At 40.4% G+C, this 23,597-nt stretch overlaps 1 protein-coding gene across 2 annotated transcripts; it reads right to left on the bottom strand.

Moving 5' to 3' along the window:
* Positions 1-7,449: 7,449 nt before the first annotated feature.
* LOC117206686 (cytochrome P450 6k1-like) lies at positions 7,450-12,123 on the bottom strand. Of its 2 annotated transcripts, none has more exons than XM_033446226.1 (6): positions 12,027-12,123; positions 9,947-10,480; positions 9,343-9,714; positions 8,857-9,041; positions 8,455-8,743; positions 7,450-7,812 (listed from the first exon to the last, which is right to left on the bottom strand). In XM_033446226.1, the coding sequence occupies exons 2-6, from the start codon at positions 10,467-10,469 to the stop codon at positions 7,634-7,636; spliced, it is 1,548 nt and encodes a 515-aa protein (XP_033302117.1). In that variant the 5' UTR covers positions 10,470-10,480; positions 12,027-12,123; the 3' UTR covers positions 7,450-7,633. The 2 variants fall into 2 exon arrangements, with proteins under 2 accessions (XP_033302117.1, XP_033302118.1); XM_033446227.1 differs by having other exon boundaries at positions 12,040-12,123.
* Between the last annotated feature and the right edge of the window lie 11,474 nt (positions 12,124-23,597).

The following is a 23,597-nucleotide window of genomic DNA, read 5'->3' as shown; positions in this document are numbered from 1 at the left end:
ATTGAAAGGATGCAAGTGTGCTGTCCTTCGGAAAGTTAGCTCCGAGCAAGCGACAATAATACTTTAATGGGTCCGGTGCACGCGATCTGTTCAGCCGGTCCGTGCTCTTGCAACACCCAGCACAATCTCTCCCTGTACTGGACATGTACACGCGTACCTGGATGCAACCGTTGCATCACGTTGCGATCGAATCTGGTGCTTTTTCACATTCTGTACTTTATCGACGTTCAGCCATCGGGATTAGCATTGATGGAATGTCTTCGGTCCATGTAAAGACATCGCGTACAAGTAAAACGAGAACGTACTCGTATCTCTTGCAGAAGCAATTAATACGGTCTGCGCTTAATTGACTGACATAAAGCCTCGATATTATTATTTCGAGTTGCTTAGGCAAGAAACGACTACGCGACGTCTCTTTCGAGACGACGACGTTTTCTTGACACGAAATACGGTAGAAACGAGACCATTAAAAGGTTGCGTCACGTGTTGCATCACTCTCGTTTGCAGAAAGTTACACGCTGCAGCTGCAGGTAGCGAAACGAGCAACACCGCTCGTCTGCTAAAGTTTCTCAGAAGATCTCGGGGATCGGAATGTCGATCGGTCTTCCATCTTGGACAACGATTTTCTTTCTTGTGGGCTACGCGCCGCACGATATTACCAGCAGCTGTCGCGCGCGTCACGATCCATCGCGTACGGATACAGTGGCATGGCCAGTGATTTTAATTATTATCCGATCCCTGAATCGCGCCGCATACCGCTTTCTGATTCGCAATCGTGATTTCATTCAGTCAAACACCCGTTTAAGCGTCGTCCAGTCTATAGCATATTTATACGCGGCGTAATTGGAAGGAATTTCTATAAAACTTAACTCGACAGAGTTCCTCTGCGTTTTGTGAATTTCTGCTATTATAAGCGAGTTTCTGGTTAATAGAGATTATAATCACGTTCTGGCCCGCAGGGCGAAAGGTGCGTTTGAAAAGTTTTTGATTTTAAGAAATTGCGAGAAATGGTTGTAATTCGTTGAAAACGAAGGAATGGTAGAAGCGAGGAGAGTTTCTATTTTTTTGCGAATTACATTAGAAATACTGCGATCGAAAACACGGTGCATGCATAATTAACGCGGAAACATATCGATGCTTACACAACGTTATAAACTGTGATTTAAGAGCGGACAGGGGCGTCAGAATGAGATGTCTTTACATCCATAAAACGCAATCGTGGAATGCAAATTACCGCGTATCGCGCAGATCATTGTAGAGCACGTCGCTATATCTCGAATGTTTTCTAGTGTACGAGCTAGTGATTATGTCACGGGAATATCCGTTGATCATGACCTAGACCGCTCAGCCGAGACGCAGCGACGAGAAATCAGGTTCTCATTCGTAATCGTACGAGTGATTGGTGCCTGGATAACATCACGCGACAGGTTCGTGCAACATTTGCTTCGCGTTGAAGGAACATTTTAAAAATACAATGTTGGATAGCGATTGCTCGAGGCTAGAATGTAGGTATACGATCTTTTCTACCGTTACGAGTTTCTTGATCGTGAGTCATCTAAAACCGTAACGTTGGTTAATAGCAAACGTTGATAGATCTTCACTCTAAGGCCTTTTATCGTTCGCGACGACGAAAAATAAATCATTAGGTAGGGTAGAAAAAGTTTCTTTTGTTCGCGTCACTCTTGATAAAGTGTTTTGCGTTTCGACGCTCGTATCGACAATGGTCAATGAGGCAAAATTGAAAAGGACTCGAACTATCGTTACTCTCGTTATCGGCCTCTTCAAATGACGCGTATCAAATGTGCTTTTTAGTTTACCGGCGTAGAATGCAATCTCGACGTATCGTTGTTTGCTCGCTTAGATTCAGGTACACGACAATTTCGCAGCGACGATATAGGAAATTTCAGAAACGATGTCGAGGAAACATTTCGTTAAATTTTTCCAAAGGGCAGAACGCGCGTAGGTATTTTTGTCGTCCCACCGCACCGAGAGAATAAAAGTTGGTGACATTGGTGGAAATATAAAACTTTTCCTTCACGCGTCTTATGTGTCACTCGACGAATACATGGTTGATACGGTGCATGTAACATGCAGCTTGACGCAAAGAGCGCTCTCCCGTGAATATGAAAGTTTAATGCTTGAAAGATAGGGTCAACTTGGAAATTTAATGACGTTTTATCCGCGGCTATGGCCTGGAATTTTTGTAGCTCGTTACAACGATAGGGAGGATGCTTTTAAAGCGGGGGGAGGGAGGGGCGTCTATGAATTCGCCCTTCCCTCGCGATACACTTATACATATACAATATATCGACATGTCTGAACGCAATTACATCGAACCACTTTCGTGCAATTGATGCTCTAACAAAATTTAATTGCATTTATGGTTATGGCACTAGCCTCTGAAACTACTGTTGAGAAGAGGCAGGCTGACGGGGCAAGGGAGGGAACAAATAAAATATCAATACATTCAAACCGTCCTCGAAAATATAATTGAGTATCATCGAATGTTTTCAAATCTACTGGCACACGTGAGCGCATGCGTGCACGACCAAAAGGTATTTTCTCTTTTCTTTCTCATTTTTTTTTTTTTTTATTTTTCGAAATATGCAGGGAAATTTCATTACGTATATTGCTAAATATTTCCACGAATTGCGCGTCCGTTCCGATTCAGTCGTCACATTAACGCAAATCGAAAATCCCATCCGAGGGATTAATAATGATAATAGCAACGCGCAACGCGGGGAAGAAAATCGGCATAAAATGTCGAAACTCTCACGTCATATATCGCCACAGTTCCTTTTTTTTTTCTTTTTTTGTAACTATCGCAATTTCGACGTGTAAGTTTCAAGATAAACAAGGGACGTACAAGTAATGAGATGCTCACAGGCATGTTGCGTCGAGCACTGACACATTAACGTTTTCCGTCCGCCAACGCGGAACATTAACTTTTCCGGGGGATTTCGAAGCTGCGGTATGCTAGACGTGGCCTTGCTTGCGGCTCATTCGGTGGCAAGAGACAGACGTGACAGAGAAAATACGTGCAAATTTCAGAGAAGGGGAGAGTAACGGAACTCCTGCTGGCAAATTTCGAAAGTTTCATATCTCATATAACCGGGCCCGTCTGTGATTTTGGACAGCTATTTTCCAGTATCTCGCTTATGTAATTAAATTTAAGCTTCGTCATAATGCCGTCAAGCTTTCTCTCTCGCTTAAACCTCCCGTGATATTATTGGATTAAAAATGATACGAAATGTGCAAAAAAGGGGAGAGGAAGAAGGACAAAAAGGAGGTACAGAGGAAACTAAAATATACAGTACGAAGAATACAAAAACGTTAATCCTACAATTCAAGCGCCATTGTGGTACGCAGCTGTCGAGTCTCGTATATACGTTTTAATTTGTCTCGTAACAGCTTGATATTCTGAAATTGAATGTTCCCTGTTGATTTGGTTGAATTGGATAGCACAATTTTCCATGAAAAAGCTTTCTCGATAATTGGATCGACGCATATATGTAAGTAGGTTTACTGTAAATATATGTGGTTTAGTTCCGCGTTTCTGATTGCAACGGAGCGATAAATTGTCCGGCAAATAATGAGATAACAAATTGGGGACGGGGTTTCTTTGAAGTCTCTCCCCCCCGCCCCCTCCCCGATAGACGCGTCGTACTAATTATGTTCCGACGCGCATGCGATATTTGGTCAACTTTCGCGAACGGTTTATTTCATATTGACCGTTGGAGAATGAATAAAAACGGGTAAATAATCGGGTTAAATGGTCAACCTTTAACCAAATCTTTGGCAGGAACGTATATTTTGTATGCTGTTATTTCACAAATATAAATTATAATCTTTGTATGTGCGGCGAAATTGGTAATTCCAGGCGGTTACTTTTTTATCCTGCGCGATTTAAGTAAATTTTATTTAATGTATTTAGCCGTGCAGCGAAACTAATTAAAAATTTACCCGCCCCGTTTATGTTTATTCGCGTTTAATTCCTCCGTAGTTAATAGCTAGAATGGGGAAAAATTGTACTATATTCAAGTCAATAATTGCTCGGAGGGTTTGATTACTTGCTTATGGTTTAGCGGAAAATTGTCGAATCGAATTCAAACGGATCGTGAGATCGTTCGCTTCGAATAAAATCAAACGTTCGAAACATATTCGAATAAATACCCTACCGTTCGATCAAAATTTTATTATTTTCGATGTCGTGTCATTGATAATGGTATCAAGCAACCAGGTGAACCGACGAAGAAAATGTAACCATATATCATTCTCTCGCTCGAATGTATTTCGCTGTTAGGTTCTTTCGAACGTGCACTCGTAATCCCCGTAGCCGCGATTCATAGCTTTTCAACAACGGTCAAAACCTGCAACATCGAGATGCGATTTGTGGCATTCTAACTGACACGATCGCCGTAAAAGTGACATCGATAATGCGCCCGTGAGCGCGTACGAGAAATGCAAATTTGATTAAAGCCACGAACACAAACGTTCTAGCCTGGTCGGCTGGAATCAATGGAACGCAAACTGAAATGGGAAACCGCGAGCAATATTTTTTTTCATCACGCTTACACACGTTTTCGTTGATTATACGCCGTCGGAATCGTAGTTAAGCCGGTTGTTACATTGGATTGATTTTCTGGATTTTACGTTGTTCCCCTATTGTAGTAGCTGTTATCATCGTACCGGCTGCAGTCCGGTGCTCTGGTGCTCTGCATTCACTGGCCAAACGAAACAAAGGGTCGAGGGAAAAGAAAAGAAAGGGATATAATCGTTGGGAGTACGATCGTTAGATAGGGCGTTGGTACAATTTACCATTTACATAAGCAAACTAATTTCAACGAAATTTTATATCGCAGAAGAACATTTGAATTCTAATTGCTTAATGCAGCGAGACGAGCGCGAGTTTGTTAGATTTAACCGTGCCACGTGGGCGTGCGCCTTTCGCAATCTTGCTTCCGTTATTAACACTGGATGTCTTTGAAAATGGACTCGCGATTCGCGGACCTTGAAACAGTCTCGCGGAGGGATTTAAACGTGCCTGGGGTAAATGAAATCGCGCTGGATGTAGTTAAACGGCATTACTCCCTGATATACACCGAATATAATGGAGAACTGCAGACATTAAGGATCCAACAATGTTCTCTTAATTTCTCGGCAAGCTTAATCGTTCGTAGTTATGCATTAAGGGGAGGCCAGCATATGTGTGCGCGTACTGCAGGGTGCGAGGAAGCACGATTTAGGAAGTATTATAGTCACGTGAAACAATTGCGAACGGAAATGCTCTCGGTTTCATCGATCATCCTGCAGACACTTAGTAATTAAGAGCGTGGATAGCTCGTGCCGGTTTTAAGTGCACGTATTCCAATTTCCACTTGCGCTTCCATCGTCTGACAAATAATTTTTCACTGTCTTTTAATTTATTTCCACTTGATTTCTTGTGTTGTTTCGGGCGTGCGATTAATTGCCTCGAAAGCGAGAAAGAAATCGATTCGAGCCAAACTTTCGTTATATATCATTTTAGTTGTGATGGTGCGCCTTAAGCTTCGGTCTTTCAATTTTATAAATCAGTTGCACTTTCATCTTAACTTTTCGAGAAAACTCTCCTTTGTCTTCGGGGATAATTTAAATTGGTAATGGTATTACCATTTAGCGAATAACTCCGAGCATTAAAACATAATATTCTCTTCCAAGAAGGTAGGCTATTAATCCGCGTATGAGAGGATTTATTTTAACAAATACATTGTCATACAGTTTTCGTTGATTATTAAACTTAGATTGAAAAGAAACTGACTAATCGGTTGTTTGGTCGACTAGATGGTTTATACCAGCTACGCACTCCCTACGTAACATTAGACATGTAAATATCTCATGCAAGAGCAGTCAGTATCATTTCACGTGTAAGTCCCGTGATCGCCTCTGGCAGCGAGGTTCCTCGCATAGCGCGCAACAGCTCGTAAGTCTATGAGTTATCGTTTCAAGGAGACCGAGTCTCTGCTGTATCGAGTACCTTTGCATCTAATAAAAGACGAATTAGACTAGAAATTTTTTTTTTTTTTTTTGCCACCGCCTTTTTACAACGTACCGTAATCGTGAATAAATTAGCAATGAATGTACTTTAGGAAACGCCTTTGGAAGAAATCGCAACTTTCTTTCTTAATCGATGCAAATGAATACGTTCATAATTTTAAAATATATCACTGATCGACCATCGATCGCAGGGAAATTACGTAAACATTCGTTGATCCCTGTCAATAAATTATGCGTATCCTCGAATAAACACGTACTCGTCCGTCTGTCTGCACAATTTTAGAAATATTCGCACCGTTTCTTTCGGTTTATCATTGCGGCGTGAAAAATATAACCGACGATATTTTATAATAATATTTACGCGTCGTAATAAGAGCAAACACAATTAGTTTGAAGCCGAACAAACAGAGTTTAAGAAGAGAAGGAAAGCGTTCGCGAGAGTTTAATAAGCTAATCTAGAGGCAACTGCTCCGTAAACGGACATGCGAGAGATAAGGTTCGTCAGGTGGAAGCCGCAAGTCGCTCCGAAGAGCACCACCGTTGGCAATTCTGTGTCTCTTGGCGAGAGATCCCGTAATGACATTCGCCGTCCTTTGCCATCGGATTGTGCCCGCCATTCTTTCTTCCGTCGCTTCTCTCTTGACATTTGTTTCATGGCACTTTATCTATCCGTTATTTTTTTAAGCGCTATTACGTATAATAGCGCAATTTGTGTAATAGCTAGACTCGGCAGTTTCCGTGGTCGCTCGGTTCGACTCGGCCACGCGAGCAACACGCGATCGCCAACCTGCCTGGACCAGTTCGAGATCTTCTAGGTAGGTCTGGTGGGGAAAATAACCGGCCGGATCTCCTCTGTGCGTGTGATTCCACGCTTAAGGCTGTATACGTGTCCGTTACTTTTTTACCACGAAGCTGCCGAAGAAACCGAAGAATGAGGCCCAAGATAAGCAGCAAGATGGTAGTAAGGAGGATGGAGAGCCGTTCTCGGAGATGCCGGGAGGCTTGACCCCGCCAAGAATCTTGCATCTGCTCTGTCCTTTCTTCTTCATCCTTTGGCTCGTTTGCTTTCCATCCTTCTCGGCTGTGCTTTTCTCTTCTGTCCCTATCTAGCTTAATCTACTTTGATCTTCTTCTCCTTTCTCCTGTCTCTCTTCCCCAGCTCATACCACACACACACACACATACACACTCTCTCTCTCCTTTGCTCTACCCTTTCTCAACCTGATGCTGCTCAGGGACTAATTTACCGACTCCAAGTCGGTTCTACCTGCCAGCTTCGCAACGTCCGTATCGTATACGGGCAGGGCTGGCGTGACCTTTTGCGGGACCGGGTTCAAAAATTTTGCGGGCCCTAAACACACATTCAAATTCTACACTTAAATTTTGCAATGAAGAATTATTTATTTACAGATTTATTTACATATTTATATATGTTTTAAGATGAATATTAAATAATAATGCAAGCTAATAATAATATTAAGTAATTTTCCTCGCTTTTTTCGACGCCAAATCTTTGATAATCTCATGAAAATCGATTATTTGCTACTTCATTCTCCGGAACAGTCCTTTCATAACGCGATTCGTAAATCTTTAGCTTCCTTTAACCAGCAGTAGTGGCAGTCTTTCGAATGTTGAGATTGATTCCTCCTAAAGGTGTTGTGGTGAATCCGGTGGGAGTATGGACCGTTGGAATTATGGTTTCTTCACAAGGAAAAACTTCGTGGTCCTTCATTATTTGTACTACTCCAAGTTTGGATTGCATGAGTCCCAATCGCATACCTGAAACGAAGAGTAAAAGAGAGAAATTATCGTGAGTAAAATTAAAAGTGACAGCCAACAGAAAGTTGAAAGATACAAACTGGTACTGGAATGCGTAAATGTTCTACCACATTCGTGAGAGGAAAAATTTTTAATTACGTATAATACGAACGGGTCTTTCGAGTGTTTTGTAACTGTTAATATATTTTTTAACTTTTTAAATTATATTAGTTACAATTTTATATTTATTAGATTATGGGCAATCAGGGCATGCACACAGTGAGATTTAGAACCGCGTAAAGATTGTTGACAAGTGGAATGGAAGATATTTATGACGATATGATTATCTTTTCATAAAAGTAATGTCGCTAAGTGACTACCGCGAGATTGATGAAAGTTGAGATTAAGATTTCCTCTTATAACATTTTATATATCTTAATAAAACTGAGCGCAAATTATTCTGGGACAAAAGCATATACGTCATCCTTAGAAAAATAGATATTCTTTAAAGAAAGAATACTCTTGAAATATATGTCCTTGTAGTACGTATTTCTGCATATATATGTATTTCATTTCGACTCTTTAAATACTACTTTCATACCTTTGCCATTGATAGTTCTAAGGTTAAAGATGTTAGAAAATATTTTGACAAATTTTACTAACCAACGCATGAGTGGGGTCCCTCACCAAAGGGAAAGTAGACGAAATTTTGCCTGGCTCTTTTGGCTTCCTCGGTGAATCGGAGTGGATCGTATTTTTCCGGATTTGGAAAGTATCGCGGATCGTGGTGCGCACCCACATTCGAAATGAATATTGGGGTATCTTTCTCTATCACCAGATCGAAATTAGGCACTTTGTAATCGGCAAGGGTAATTCGATCCAAGAATGTTAGAGGTGGATATTTACGAAGAGTTTCCGAAATAACCATATCGAGATATGGTAACGTCATAACCTGCGAAAAAATTATATTTATCATTGTGTTTAGAATTACGTTTTAACAATCTTCACGCGCTATTTATTTGCCTCTCGCGTGTTTTTAAATTAATATCTTTGTTGTGGCCGTACTATATCGTATGTGATTTTGCCATCAGTTTCCGCCAGAGCATCCTGGAGTTCTGCCCTAAGTGTCTTCTGTATATCTGGGTTCAATGCAAGTTCTTGCAGTGTGTAAGAGATGGTAGTAGAAGATGTTTCGAAACCAGCAATAAAAAATATGCTCGCTTGTGATACTAAATCGTCACCGTCAAATTCTGAGACATGCAAATTAAACTTCATCGCAAAAGTTCTGCAAAACGATCTAGTATATCCAGTACAATTGGAAACTAACTTGAAAGCAAATTAGCAAATATGAATATCTGGGCATAATTTTCAATTTGTAACACGAATACAATTATTTTTGAAGTAGTAGTCACGTTATTTTTCGTCTGTTTCACTGGGAGTTCACGAAATAAGGATAGGAAACAGAACTTGTTATTCGAAATTTTCGATTTTTGACGATTCACAAATAATTTTATCAATAAAAATTAGTAAAATAATCCAGCAAATACAAACTGTAATCCTTCAGATTTTCGTCGTTCTTGTATTTCTCCCTCATCTCGATCAGCAGATCGGTGACATCATTCCTCTTCTGACCCGATTTAATTCGTTCTTCAATCGCATTCCAGAAAACAGATCGGAAGAAGTTATTCGCTTCTTTTCCAAAGAACTTCGGTTTAAGATACTTGACTAACCAAGGGCAGAAGAATATGGTAAGTAAATCTAAGTTACGATAGAAATTAAAATCGAAGACCGCCTTGCCATATTCACGGAACGCTGCTTTTGGATTTTGCAATGAACCAACTTTTAAGCCAAACGCAATGCTACCGATTATATCGGTGGTGAAATTCCCGCACATATCCGTGAACTCGATTACTTTTCCGTTACCTGAAGCAGATATTAGATTTCCTATGATGTGTCTAGCATTGTTGTATTTTTAATCAAGAAACAATAATTGCAAAATTTAAAAAGTCCTCTCGCACCAAGAGGATTGACTTTTAATTTTGTTAAACGTTTCTATTAAGTAAGAATTATTGTTTTAAAAATATATATTGAACTAACAACAGTTTCTCATGGTCAATCTGTGTTATTATGTAAATGCATTAGAAATGCGGTTTACCTTCCAAATGCAACGAATCGAGATACTTTCCAAGATCGTCAGAGACCACCAGCATTAACTCGAACATTTTCTTTATCTTGCCCGTGGTAAACATCGGCGTTAATTTTGACCTAAGAGATTTCCATCCTGGGTTTTTCATCATGAACAGATTTGCGTATCCAAGACGATCATCCTTCTCATCTGCAGTTGCGTATCTATTAGCGAAATAGTTAAAGTCGCTCACTAGGACGTGCTTCACGAGTTCTGGATCGCGAATTAACAGATAAGGTTTGTCGAAGATGTAAAATCCCAAGAAAGGTAAACCTTCTCCGTAATTGTATAGGTTCTTGACAAAGATTGCGGCTGGTATTCTTGACAAAAGACAGTCCATGAAGTTGCCTACGAAGGGCGTAGGTGGCATCTGTTTCACGCCCCGTTTCGTCCAGTAGTTGAAATTCCGAGTCATGTACAAATAAGCGGCAATCATCAGTGACCACACAATCAGGATACCATCCAGACTCCAGTATGGCGTTAACAAGGCCATTTTGAATGTGTCTGACAAGGAAAAATGCTTTCGTTGATCCCGAAAGATAATATTTATCGACAATTTTTTGATTGCGGATTTTTATGCATTTGAGGAAAATGTAAAAGTATAGAAAGTGTAGTAGGAAGATGGTGTAGAATATGGAAAATAATATATTTGGTAAAATGAGCAGCGTATCGCGGAACACGAAGATACAGCGATGTTTACAGAACTTCCAACTCTTCACATATAAATGACTGTTCTGACTGAAACATTTGCAATGACACAATACTTCGCAGTACAATACGTGGAAATACAATCTCTCTCGAGGCTCAGCATCCCTCTTAAGTTGTGGGGAATGTAGGCAGTCTTTCATTCAAATTCGGTGTCCGTTTTTCCCAAAAATCGATGCCATCCCGTGTCCCGAGTGAAACGGGGTACGCATCGCGATATCACAGCGACTATTTGAAGGCTTGGACCTCGGTGACAAGGTTTACGAAACGTCGATTGGGGCATTCATATCGGCAACTAGTTAATGTTGTAAATAATTTCTCTCGGTACGTTTCAAAACTCGACGTCACGTTTTCATCGCAAACCTTGTACTTTGGCCAACCCCTTGTTTGCATCTTGGGGATTGCGACCTCTATGTATAATAAAAAATGCCTAGAATAGGATGCACATAATACACGAATGTCTCAAATAAAACAGTCGTTATGACATTCTATTTAATGATTGTAAAATAAATCATTATTTATGTTTTATTTCATTCATAAAAATACGAAATTTCATACAAATACAAATATCTGGAGGTCTGTTAATATATAATGAATGAAATATGTTATTAGTCTCTGGTTAAAAAAAATTACTAATGTCAGTTCTTTTAAAACTCTAAGAGTTTGTTGACCTATGACAAAACTTATTTAGTCAATTACCAATTTAATAGGAACACTTTTCTGATGTTTTTATAAAGAAGATGAAATATAATAGTAGAATCGGCTTTCTTTTTGGATACAATTGTATATTATTTAATCAACGAGTAATTTGCTGGCACAGAATATTGAATATTCTGGCGTTCCGCGTGGAATGATTCAAAATTAGAGTTTTCATCAAGGAGCGGAGAATATTAGAAAAGGAATAGCATTTAAGAAAACTATATTCTATGCGATGGACGTAGTTTTTTCAAATGGTAGAATAGTTGGAAGATAAATGTAAATCATTTTCTCAAAACGAATCATTTCAGTGAAAGTCTAATGATTGTATCCGTGATTGATCTGTATGATTGTTTGGATTCGATGAAATCTGTCTCCTTTTCCACGAGAATGCCGATTAATGAAAGAAGAAACAGTAAAATTTTAGTGTAATTAACAGAATACTATTCGATTAAAGCTAAGTAAATTATTCAGAAAAGAGGGAAATGATAACAAATTGCAGTATGCATAACATCGAGAATCAGAGTCGCGTCATATTTGAATTTAATTTACAAGATAAAGAACGAAAATTATTTGTAACTGATAGAAGATTAGAAGAAATAGCTTAATTCTGTCGTGTATGTTTTACAGTGAAATATACAGTACGTACCACTATGACTTACTTCAGTCGTCACAAGCACTATAAAATAACAGATATCAAATTCAGATTTACGCAGAATGAGAAAACGTTTCCGAATCTTGCAACGTAAGTTGCTTAAATGAGCTTTGTATCGTCGGCAGCATTATATATATGTCTCATTATGCGAATAACGTAATATTTGCGCGACGATGTGTCAGGGTTTGGAAGGTGGGGTTTGGATTTATGCCTTATAGAAGTTGTGAGGTTGAAGGTGACAGTCTTTCTGATGTTTTTTCACAAGATTTATCGTTGATTTGAGTGCAAAACAAGCGCTTTATATTCCAGATAATAATAATTTCTGCGTTTCTCGAAAGATTTCTACCTGAATGGTATTTTTCCTTCCTATCTATTTTACTATTTAATCAAAAATCTTCTTATTGAAGGAGATGAGCACGCGTTTATACTGTTGTATACACGCGTGACGATGGGAATTTAATTATATAAATAGACCTCGCAGATACGATGTTACGTTTGTGCCGGTGAAAGTTCACGTTCGTTCACGGCGCGCCTTCATCCTGATCAAAGAAAGTGTCGTCCTTTACTTTTCAGCTTTTCTACCCGTTGTTTCTCCACTCTCTTTCGAGTTCTTTTGGCGAGACCGCAAGCGAGTACGCAGAGAAGGTACGAGAAAGCGAAAAGGAACGAAAGAAATAGAAAAGAAAAGAATAGAAAAGGAAGGGAAGAAAGAGAAAGACAAAAACGACGTACTATTCAGGTGGTCGTACGCGTCTCCGTGTTCTGAACTGAATAAGAGCGGCGACGATGAACGGGAACTTCTCTTTAATTCATTAAAACTTTACGCATGACGTTTTAGATATTTATCTCGGCAACCCCTTTTATCCGCTATGACTTCGTGTACTTTGAGTCTGCCTCAGAGGCTCGACTACTACACTTTTATTTCTGCACCGCGGTTTCTCTTTCCTTTTTCTATACCCCTTTTACGGTTATATCTCATCTCTCTTCCCTCCTGCTTCTGTTTTACTCTCAACCTTGCTTTTTCTTTCGTATCCTCTTTTTCCAGTTTATCCATTTTCTATCCTCCATCCCTGTCTTTCCTTCGATCTCCTCTTTATCATTTGTCCCTCCTTCTCTCCTCTCCCACTTTGCAATTTCTTTTTGCGCTATCGCGTTGTTTCTTCTTCGATGCTGGCCGAGCTGCATCGTCGTTTATAGGTTCTCAGGATTCGAGAATGCAGCTGGGTCCTCCAGCTTCTCGTACCGTCGATTCGTCTGTCACTTTCGAACCATCGCGTCTTTTCTCATCGTAAATTTATGGCATTGTAAAAGCGGAACGAAATTTGGCACCAAAGGGAGCGTGAACTTGAAAAAAGAGAAAAAACGAAAAGCACACACATCGACGTTCTGATTGGAAATGTGGTTCCTAACGATGTGATTTTATGTTGCAGGTATGGCTCTCGTTTCTCGAAGACAGAGGATCGAGACGTTACCTCGGGTAAGCAGACAAAATCAATTTTTGAAATTCTTTAAACTGGCAGGCGCGTGCATGTTCGATCGTCCGATTTACATTCAAATTTCCAGCTGATGTTATTGCCGAAGGGAAGGAATTTGTCTTACGATTTTCAGTCCTCTTCCGCCCCCCGTTGTTTCTTTTTCGATCTGTGAACACATTGCACACGGCAAAGCTGCATCGATATTTACAGTTGCCTTGTAGAGAAGAGAGTACGCCTGAAACCACTTCTCGATCGTACTTTCAATCGACAATCCTATGTTGAGATTTCATTGTGATAGTGTAGGTATTGATACAGAAAGCGGAAGAAAAGAGAGCTTTCTTTTGTACGGAACACGCTAGAGACTCAAGATATCTAAATATCCTTTTATACGACTGTACTGGAACTTTTTGTTAATAACAGCTATAATTTAACTGTTTTCAAAATATATATTTTTTCCAATGTATATTTAACCATATATTTCCAAATTATTTATACATTATAATTGCTACAGATACACGACTGTGTATTATAACATTGCGCGTATGAAATCCTTCACGGCTATTATTTCACAATCATTTCCTGCTTTAGGTTCCACTCGAATCTACCAAACAATCGTCTCGTCTGGAAAGAGTTACGCTCTCAATTTTTTTCTCGTCATTTTTTTTTTTTGCCTTAAACCCGAGGCGCACGATATTACCGAACGATATTCGATTCGCTGAAACCAAGCCTTTAAACGAAGGACGAACAAGTTTCTTATTCGTAACCTGCTGTTATGCTCCCGCTGAGGGCTTAGCCGGTTTTGCAGGTTGAAATTGGCTAGCCGTCCGCATTACGGTGTATCATTATGTTGTTTCTTTTGCGGTAATCCGGTTGCCGCTTCGAAATTTGAGCTATGATACGGAATAACCTAGGAGACTCACGAAAATCAATCGATCTGAATAATTATATCTTTGTATCGTCGTAACGTTTCATCTTACGTTGCGGTTCCTCTATTCCCTTACAATAATTACCTATCGTTTTGTGACTCGAACACCTATCGACGTTTTTGATAGTTACCTTAATGTTCGATGGAATTGAATTTCGACCATCGATAACGTAAAAGGCGTTTTATTAGTTGGCCTAATGATCGGTGGCGCAGTTGAATGCACTATCATTTGGCACGATTCTCTTTGCATGCGTGCCGATGCCTCTGCTCGAAAACGTACGTATGACTTTCGCTGATTTTAGAACGATTAGAGCTCCGAGTATTAGATACCAGGACAGCCGATATATGGGACCGTGTTAATAATCATAGTCGGTTTAATAATTACACGTGTTAGGCGACATATATTCTGCGTTAATATCCGGCCATCAATTGAAAATACGATGCGAAATCAATGCTAATCGATTAACGAAACGTACATACATCGTCCGGGAAACGAATATTGTATCTCATGCTGCCAGACTCATGCACCGCGTGTCCCTACGCGAACGCGTACCTTCGTTGGCAATATTATAATTACGCGCTCAATTATTTTTAAGCTAATTACTGCGTCCGTCGCTGAACAATAGCTGGCAATTCTAGTTTATTATCCAGTTATGAATCCGTTTTTGTTGACGAACAATGGATTCGAACAGTTTTCCTCATACGTTTGATACGAATGCCCTTCATCGATGGAACGAAGATAATTATTTAATTTTGGAATATGTCGATACATCGTCGAGTTGAAATCCGTTCGAGTTGAGATCCATTAGATATAGGCATCTTTTTTTTTTTTGACTTGCAAAGCCCAATCAAGCCCAATCAATCAATATTTATTTTGTTGGATTTTTAACCGTCTATAAATTAAATAACGTCGTGTTAGAAATTCGCAAGTACGCAACGCGTAATGTTAAAAAAATATGTACGATTTATAAAAGACGTTTAATGTCAATTTTATTTTACGCAGCGAATACAAAATATGTAACTTTAATTGTAGCTAAAAGAATATCTTTTCCATTTGTAGCCATCTTCAGTGACCAATTTTTCTTTTCATCGCGCTACTTGTATTTCTTGGCTAATGGGCTATGCTTCAACCCTTAAGATGACGCGCTTTAGAACATCAACAAGTCTTGTGTTTGTAAACCGCAATATTCGTTACGACTTTTGCTCATTAACGCGTTTTTATCATTACGAAACAGAATTGAGGGATTTGTACTAATAAAGAGGTAGCTTCAATGTTCAGACTTGATTACGTATTTATAGCACGTCTCGAGAAATTACCTTACTAAAATCATTGGAAAGTAACATTACCTCTTTATTGCAGCAATCCCTTCGATTGTTAGTTTATAGACAGTTAAAATTCAACATTCAATGATATCTATCGAGAGAACGATCGTTAACATCGTGTAAGTTTTATGGAATAACGTATCGTATCGCAATTTGGTACCAGGAGGAATTTTTGATGGTGTACGCGGGTCAGTTCGGAGAATTCGCAACAAGATTCCGCATCGAGTTACAAGGCGCGTGATATAACTTCTCGTGCAGATGGTTACTAAGCATTCTGCGTCGTGTGGCGGTTTTCCGTCTGCCACGAAACGGCACGTATTCAGACTAATCGGCCTAAAAGCATTTCAAGAGTGACTCATCGTCATTGCGAAAGGAAGGGGCAGAAGCGAAAGGGAAAATAAACAGGGAAAAATCACAAAGTTCAAATATGCTAGTTTTTCCAACCATTTGAAAGTAAGCCTCTTGGTGACAGAGATTCGCTCTCGTTGCGCAGTATAAATTCGCCATTTATTGATTCACTCCACGGTTTACCTTCTTTATTTAATTAATCATTTACTTTCTTTTGTCCACGCTCGCCGAGTCATGTGCAGATATGCAGATATAGCATAAAACTTGTTTCATATATAAATCTGTTTCACTGTCTTCTCAGTGTAAAAGATTACACCCTATATATATGGGGTTAGGGCCGTGTAACGAATCTTCATTTGGATTAGCCATCGTTGTTTTACAATATGGATGATATTTACTGGTACAAACATGATTAGTGGCGATTAGATATTCTATATTTTCAACTTCTTTTTTCGCGTAGGATCACCCCCTTTCCGCTTGTACCATCAGTTACCAACCACCCTGTATAAATGGTTTCATTTTAAATGATAAAAGATCGGAAATTATTTACATGTTAGTTGGCTCGCCTCTATAAATTCTAATTCATCCAAGTTTTATTTGTCACGGTGTTTGCAAATACATATACTCGTGATTCTTACTCCACCAGCACATCAATTAGCTTTATTCTTTAAAAAGTCTTCTCGTGGCAATTTAGGTTCGTTCTACCTCCGTAAAGGTGTCCCAGAGGGACGAGCGTAAAGAAAAGCAAACAGAGAGACGTATCCTTTCCCGATTTCCTCGGGTAGTTTCACGATGTTTCGTTGAAACTGAAGAATTCTTCGTAAGAAAGAAAAATAAGAGAGAGACGGATAATTTTCTAACTCTTTCTCTAGAAGCGTAAGAAACATAGGGGATGAAAAGACACGTAACCGTTTCCAAGATCATTCGTTCGGAATTCTTTATCATTTTATTCATATTTTGAACACAAGCCTGTATTTCTCTTTGCATCGTATATTCTTTTCATATTTTCATTCATCGTTCATTTTGATTTCTTCGCTATAAATTTTATAATTTAGTCGACAGTAATGTTAATATTAACGAACGAAACTTTGCCTTGCAATTGTGACTTGTCGCTCTTGAAAAGTATATCGAATCAACTCCATAAAGGTAACTGTAATCGACTACAAATGAGGCGAGAGGCGCTAATAGAAGCTGTCGTCACTTTTTTTTGGCCATTTTCATAATGATTATCATAATGGTGAGAGATGCAACGAAATTCGTTTAGAGAAGAAATTTTTATTTTGCGGAAGTGTTTGTGCAACGAATGGTAACTCGTCGACGATATTTCGCATACCGAATCGCGTAGCAGAAACGTTCTGCGAATATACCGAGCATAGTAGAACGGACGTACATACAGTTATGCGAGTTCGCGTTGTCTCGTAGCAGAACCGGTACCGTTACGCCTTGAAAATGGACTTTTGCAATTTCCTTAAACGTAACGGTGTGAAATTCAGTCTGCCTACCCTTTACCGCGAACCTATTAGCGGGAGAATCGATAGTGTCTCCTCGCGGTGGTGTTTGCATCGTTTTCAATTCCGTTTTCCAATGGTTCGTTCGCACTATCGCGACGTACAGTTGCCGATTCGAACACGAGCAACCGAGCGTTTCTTTGTGTTCTACTTATTCGCCGAAGTAACTTCGAAATTGAGAAATTCAGCAGCGCATCTGCTCGAAACGTCGATTCGTTCAACATTTATATCGTGTCTCGTTAAAATCTATGATATAATAGTCAAAGAGAGGAAGAAAATTCGCGGGGAAATTCTAATCTGTCGGGTAAATCGTAACGCAAAATTTCCTGTTCGCTGATACGTGGATCGTTTTCGTAACTACAGTAAATATGCAGAACTTTACATTAAGATTTACATAATCAGTGTACGTATATTTGCCTGGATTCAATTCACGCTAGACAATTTCGGTGATATTCCACGTAGTCGGGTAGAGGGAGGGGGCGCACTGCGAATCAGCAACGTCGTCAAGAGAGGATGAAAAGGGAGGAGCGGGGGAAAGCAGAATTAATTCTTTGTGGTTGGCACATTTGCTGCGCGGAATTCGCCCGGATTACCAAGACTTCCGTCGGTGGTAAACGAACCCGCAGAGTGGACTGATCTGCCGGAGATCCGTATGCACGTGGCGTTGCATTTCATTAAAGCGAAAGGTGGTCGCGAATGGAAAAAGAAACTCGGGGGGGTGGCCCGCAAGGAAAGAGCGTTGGTCCACGTTGATCCAATTACCTCGCCTTCGTGAAATTCACCGGCCATCCTTGTTAACAAAGGACCGGCACCGTCCACAGAGCATAATAAATTTCAATGTTTTTTCCACATAATTATAATTTGGAAACTTTTTCTATTTCGTTAGAGGCTGTAAATTAATGTGGCGCCAGCCGCCGCTTCTCTCGTCATATCGTGCTCTTACTGAGCTATGGTACCCTCCTTTTCTTACCACCTTTTATTACGCTAGTATACCGAGCTTGATAATTTTATACCGCTGAGTAATAGGGCGTCTTCCGGCGGCAACTTTCGACGAAAACCAACCCTCTGACGAAATTGTGCTTTAACTTTCCTTCTTTTTCATCATCTTGGCCGCCTTTGGTCTCTCCGTCGTTTCGCCTGTTTTACTTTAACCACAAAGCCGAGTCGCTAAGGTCCACGGTACTTTTTTACGTTTCTCGAAGAAACATGGCGATATACGTCGCCTTCTTTACAACGCAACGGTTGGTTTCGCGGAAGCTCGAGATTCCTCGCGAAACGCTGAAAGCATCTGTTTCCCTTTCTGAAAATATCGAGACACACGGTTGGCGCGTGTTTTTGTTTGTTCAATTGCAAGCCAGCACGGGATATCGCACGCTCGCAGGCCAGGGAAACGCAGACAGCGGGATTGCTGGCGTAAAGGGAAAACTAGATTTTCGTGTGTTCCACTGTGAAACATTTAGCTCGGAACCACCTCGCGCTTGTACCAACGGTATTTATTCGAAAACTTAATTATTCTCGCAATTACTTGCGAACTTCCACGTACGGGGGTTGAGCGTGCTTGCTCCACGTAAATTTACATTGTGATGCTGTTTCGAAAGTTCTTCATAGTAACCGAAGATGACGGGAACTTCGCTGTTTCAGCGACGAACGTTATATGAGAAATTATTGTCGAAAGTTCGCGCATTTCGACCTTCTATCAGTTCTTTCTTTCCGTTGCCGTGTGTACTCACGACGATGGTCGTTGCAGTTGCGTTCGAAAGTTCGCGCATTGCCAACTCGAAAGCTACGAGGTTGTAACTTTGCATATTCATAGACTGCGAAAAGGAAACAGAGAAATCTTTAACATAATTGTACCATAAACAGAAATATATACTTAAACTGCAATTTTCCCTCGATTCACTTCAAGTCGTTTAGATCGCTACAATTCACTGCAATTCGCTCGAGCCCAGCTTCGACTCGCCTCTTTCGATCAAGTACAAACCGTCTAGCAAGAACAGAGAGTTGCATATCGATTTTTCCGTACGTATCTCGGTTACGTACACGCAATTCTACTCGCTACCGGAAGATATCGTGCTGGCACCAGAAATATACCGAGATACAGATTTAAATATTCATACGGCCATGAAAAATGGTAGAATACTATTTATTACGGTTCGTATCTAACACATAGTTTGGTGGAGTACATGTATGCACATCTTCCACAGGTCCTTTTCGTCTGAAAGAGTCTTGCTCTTGCGAGTTGCTCTTGTTTCAAACAAAAAGCCCATGGGAAGGGGATGGAACTATTCTCCGAGTTTAAGGAATTTACTTTGAAATCCTTTTGTTCTTGTTGCCGCGACGGAGGCAAGGTCTGCCGTATAAAAGGGACACAAACGGAAAGCTCTGTGGCTTTGAAAAATGGATTCGTTCTGCCTTCGCGCTAACATGGACGTATTTAAAAGCGCCGCGAAATAACAGAGAGAAGACACGACGGCTACTTAGTTGGCGCAAATCGGTTCGAAATTCGTTGTAATTAAGTAACGAGTTAACACGACTGTCGGCACCGACGCGAAAACAAAGTGTTAAATGTTGCTAGCGAGTAACAAACGAAGACCGATGGGAATGAACGTTCTTTCTTTCGTTTCCTTCAAAAAGGCAACAAAACCGGATACGCTCGGTCGAGTGTGTCATTACAGAAGCTAAGCGAAATGCGCCAGTTTGCCTCTGCTACAGTTATACTACAACTGAGAAAAAGACGAGAAACTGTCTAGGGAAGGATAATGTTTTGGCCAGTGGTAATGCGTTACCAGAGACAACAGCACAGACAGGAAAAACGTAAACGCAATATGTTTTCGGGTGCCTTCGGTCAATCTCAGTGATATTGTCGATATTCCAATAAATATTAACGATATCATATTGACAATATATATTGATCCTTTTAGTCGAGAACGAGCATATTGACAGTATAAAGGCACCGTTCGAGAACAGTTTGGGATGTTCCCAGTACGTATACTGTAGAGATTATGGTTGTAGATGGTGGTTTTTGCTGCGTTCGCGATTTTCGTTACATAGCGAAACTCGAAAACTTCCTGGATTCTCCACCCGATTCTAAATTCGAGCCGAGATGAAAGGTCTGCCCAACGATCTCCCCCTTCGAAAAGCGTTCAAAGTTATCCGAAGTCGCGCACCTTTGTTTTCTTCGAAAGCATCGGAGGAATTTGTTAATCCACCGTCGTCCTCTCGCTGTAAGCGATTCTACGCTCGCTTCCTCCTCGGTCGGATACGAAAGAATTTGCAGGAGTGCGAAACAAAAATTACGTAATCGTGGCGGCTCGATCTCGTGGCCACCGGCCACATTAGAGGAGGGCAAAGAACTTTCCGAAGAATGTTCGTTGGCTCACTTGGTGTCTCCTTTGATTATCGATAATGTCCTTTCTTAAAGGAAGGTTCGTATTCTGTCGACCTAATTGGCCGTGGCGAGCAACTATTGTATACGTATTTGATCACAAGATTAGGTACGAAGAGTATATAATATAGAAGAAGAACGCGATAAGTATACTTCAAAATTTTCAAAATATTTCCCCTCTTAATGTTAAATCTCGAGGACCTTAAAAGGAGGACCATTGTTTGTCTTAACAGCTATGTTCGAACGTAACAGGTTCTTTTCGCTTTGAAACTTTTTATATCGATATATTCCTGTTTTATTACAAAGCGCCACTTAAATCAGAAAATCAATAAGAACGTACCTATTGTGTTTTTACCTGTAATCTTCATATGAAATTTGTAAAACCATCAGTGTGTCGTTACTATCGTTTGAATAAAACTTTGGTTACATCTGAACAGGAAGTATAGCAACGCGGTCGAGCGATAAAATTCTCTTGAACTTGGGGATTTCTTATTTTAGAAGATTCTGTTCTCTTCGCTGTCCTTGGCCCTGTCGCTGCGCGTCATCCTTTCGTTTCTCGTCTTTCTCGTTCGTTTCCTCCTCCGTGATTCGCTCTTAAGAGGCTTATTTTCAATACGAGAAACTGGAAACTCACGCATTGGGGAGATTCCGTGATCGCTGCTCTTGTCTCGTCTTTGAATGTCCGTCTCGCTTGCCTCATTTTTCTCCCCCTCTTCGCTCCACCCGCCTTCGTCTTTTGTCTCTTCTTCGAGACCCTCGCTCATCAGTGGCTCGTGATTCCCGTAGTTACTCTCCTTTGTCCTTCGATCTATCCTGCTCTCTTCATCGATATCTAGTTGTTTCAAACTGTCGCTCGTTGACTCGAAACTTCTCGATCGACTTATTTTGATTCCTCTACCGTGATATATCGTCGTTCATCTTGAATTCAAGATGACACGTGTATCCTATGTGATCATTAACTTATTCGTATAACCTGTCTTCCTCTCGTTCGTCTCCTGCAAGTACGTCATACGAGCAGGTCACCGTGTACGGATATAGCTCTCAATTACGAACGATCGGTGTATCGCCGCGTTAACTTTCGCTCGAGCTAAATGCAATTAACCAGGGTTTCCCTTGGATTTCTTCGATTACGTGACCAAGCATACACGTTCGAGCGGATACATTTAAAAGCCGCGTGTCTTTTACTTGTTGCGTCCATGTGAATGCAAACAGGCTACAAATTGATTGCCTAGTAGCGTAATGTAGGTAGCGAGATTCACATTTCGACGTGGAACTCGCTTATCGTCTCAATTTATTCGTTTGTAATACAACGCTGCTTCCATTGATCTCTTACATGCGCCTCTCTTACTATTTTCTTATTTCCATCGCGTCTGTTTCTCGTGTTCTCGTGTTATTCTTACCGAGAAACTTCGCGACATTATGCGTTAGTAAGTCTGTAGCGTGTATCGTTTATCCACGACTCGCGAACAAACCGTTCTACGTCGAAAGTTTCATTCGCTCGTGGTTAGGTTGTATTTTTCCAAGGAGTACGAGGTTTCGTCCGACTGCGAGAAAGCTTTATCTGTTGTATAATTTATAGGTAAGATCGATTGGAGATGATCGGTCGTGAGGAGGATCGGACAGTTTCGAGTCGAGAGAAAATCGCGATAAGGAAGGAAGTTGTGATAGGAATAACGAGCTTTCTTGACCGCGCGTCACGTCTGCGTTAAGGAACAGGAATCGCGATGAACTCTTGTATACGATCGTTCGCGTTATTAATTGTAATGATCGTTCGAATTACGACGGGATACTTATCGGGACGAAGAAAGCAGCAGTCGTTGAAAGTTAGCAAATACCCTGTGAGCAAGCTTTCGTTCCGGATGTTTCTGTCGAATTCCCGATCTTATTTCACGTTTACGACAGGATTGTAAATATTTTTAACAGTCTCTTAAAGACTCGTGAAAATTCGTCGAAGTTTGCAGCTAACGGCGACGTAAAAAGAAACTAAAGCAAAGAAAATCAATACTCGAACGAAAGCTGATGAAATTCCGGATTCTATCCTACTATTATCCTTTATACTCTTTGTTCTTGTTCGAATTAAAGTTCCACGAAAACTGGGATTTAGATGTTCAAACACCAAACGGTATTGCAGTTTTTAAGTTTTATTTATTTTCACGCGGAACCACAACGATACAATAATACTTACATCCGATAAAGTGCAACAATAGTCTTGGATCGTATAACCAACGTAAATCCACTTATTCGTACATCAATGTATCCCAGCCTGCCATAAATCATTCCGACATTCTGTAACATACCATGGCGTGGTCGATTAACGCGGCATTAATGTGGCAATTAGAGCCCGATTCCTATTATTCCAACATGTTATAATTAACGTGTCAAGAGCTGCATATTCGACCGACAACCTTTTCCTTCGAAGACAGCTCGCAACGATGCGACTCATTTTGAATCTCGGTAGGGATAATGACTAATGCGTGTACGGACAACCGAGATAATAGTATTCGCGATGTTATGAACATTTTTAACGCTATGAAGATCGGCGAAGCGACCGCGTGAGCGTTAACTATTGCTGCCCGATGTACGTCTAATATTTATTTATCT

This window comes from Bombus bifarius, unplaced genomic scaffold (genome assembly GCF_011952205.1).
Source record: "Bombus bifarius isolate JDL3187 unplaced genomic scaffold, Bbif_JDL3187 scf7180000008008, whole genome shotgun sequence".
NCBI lineage: Eukaryota > Metazoa > Arthropoda > Insecta > Hymenoptera > Apidae > Bombus > Bombus bifarius.
Note: the sequence above shows the minus strand (reverse complement) of the source record. Positions and strands in the feature narration are given on the sequence as shown.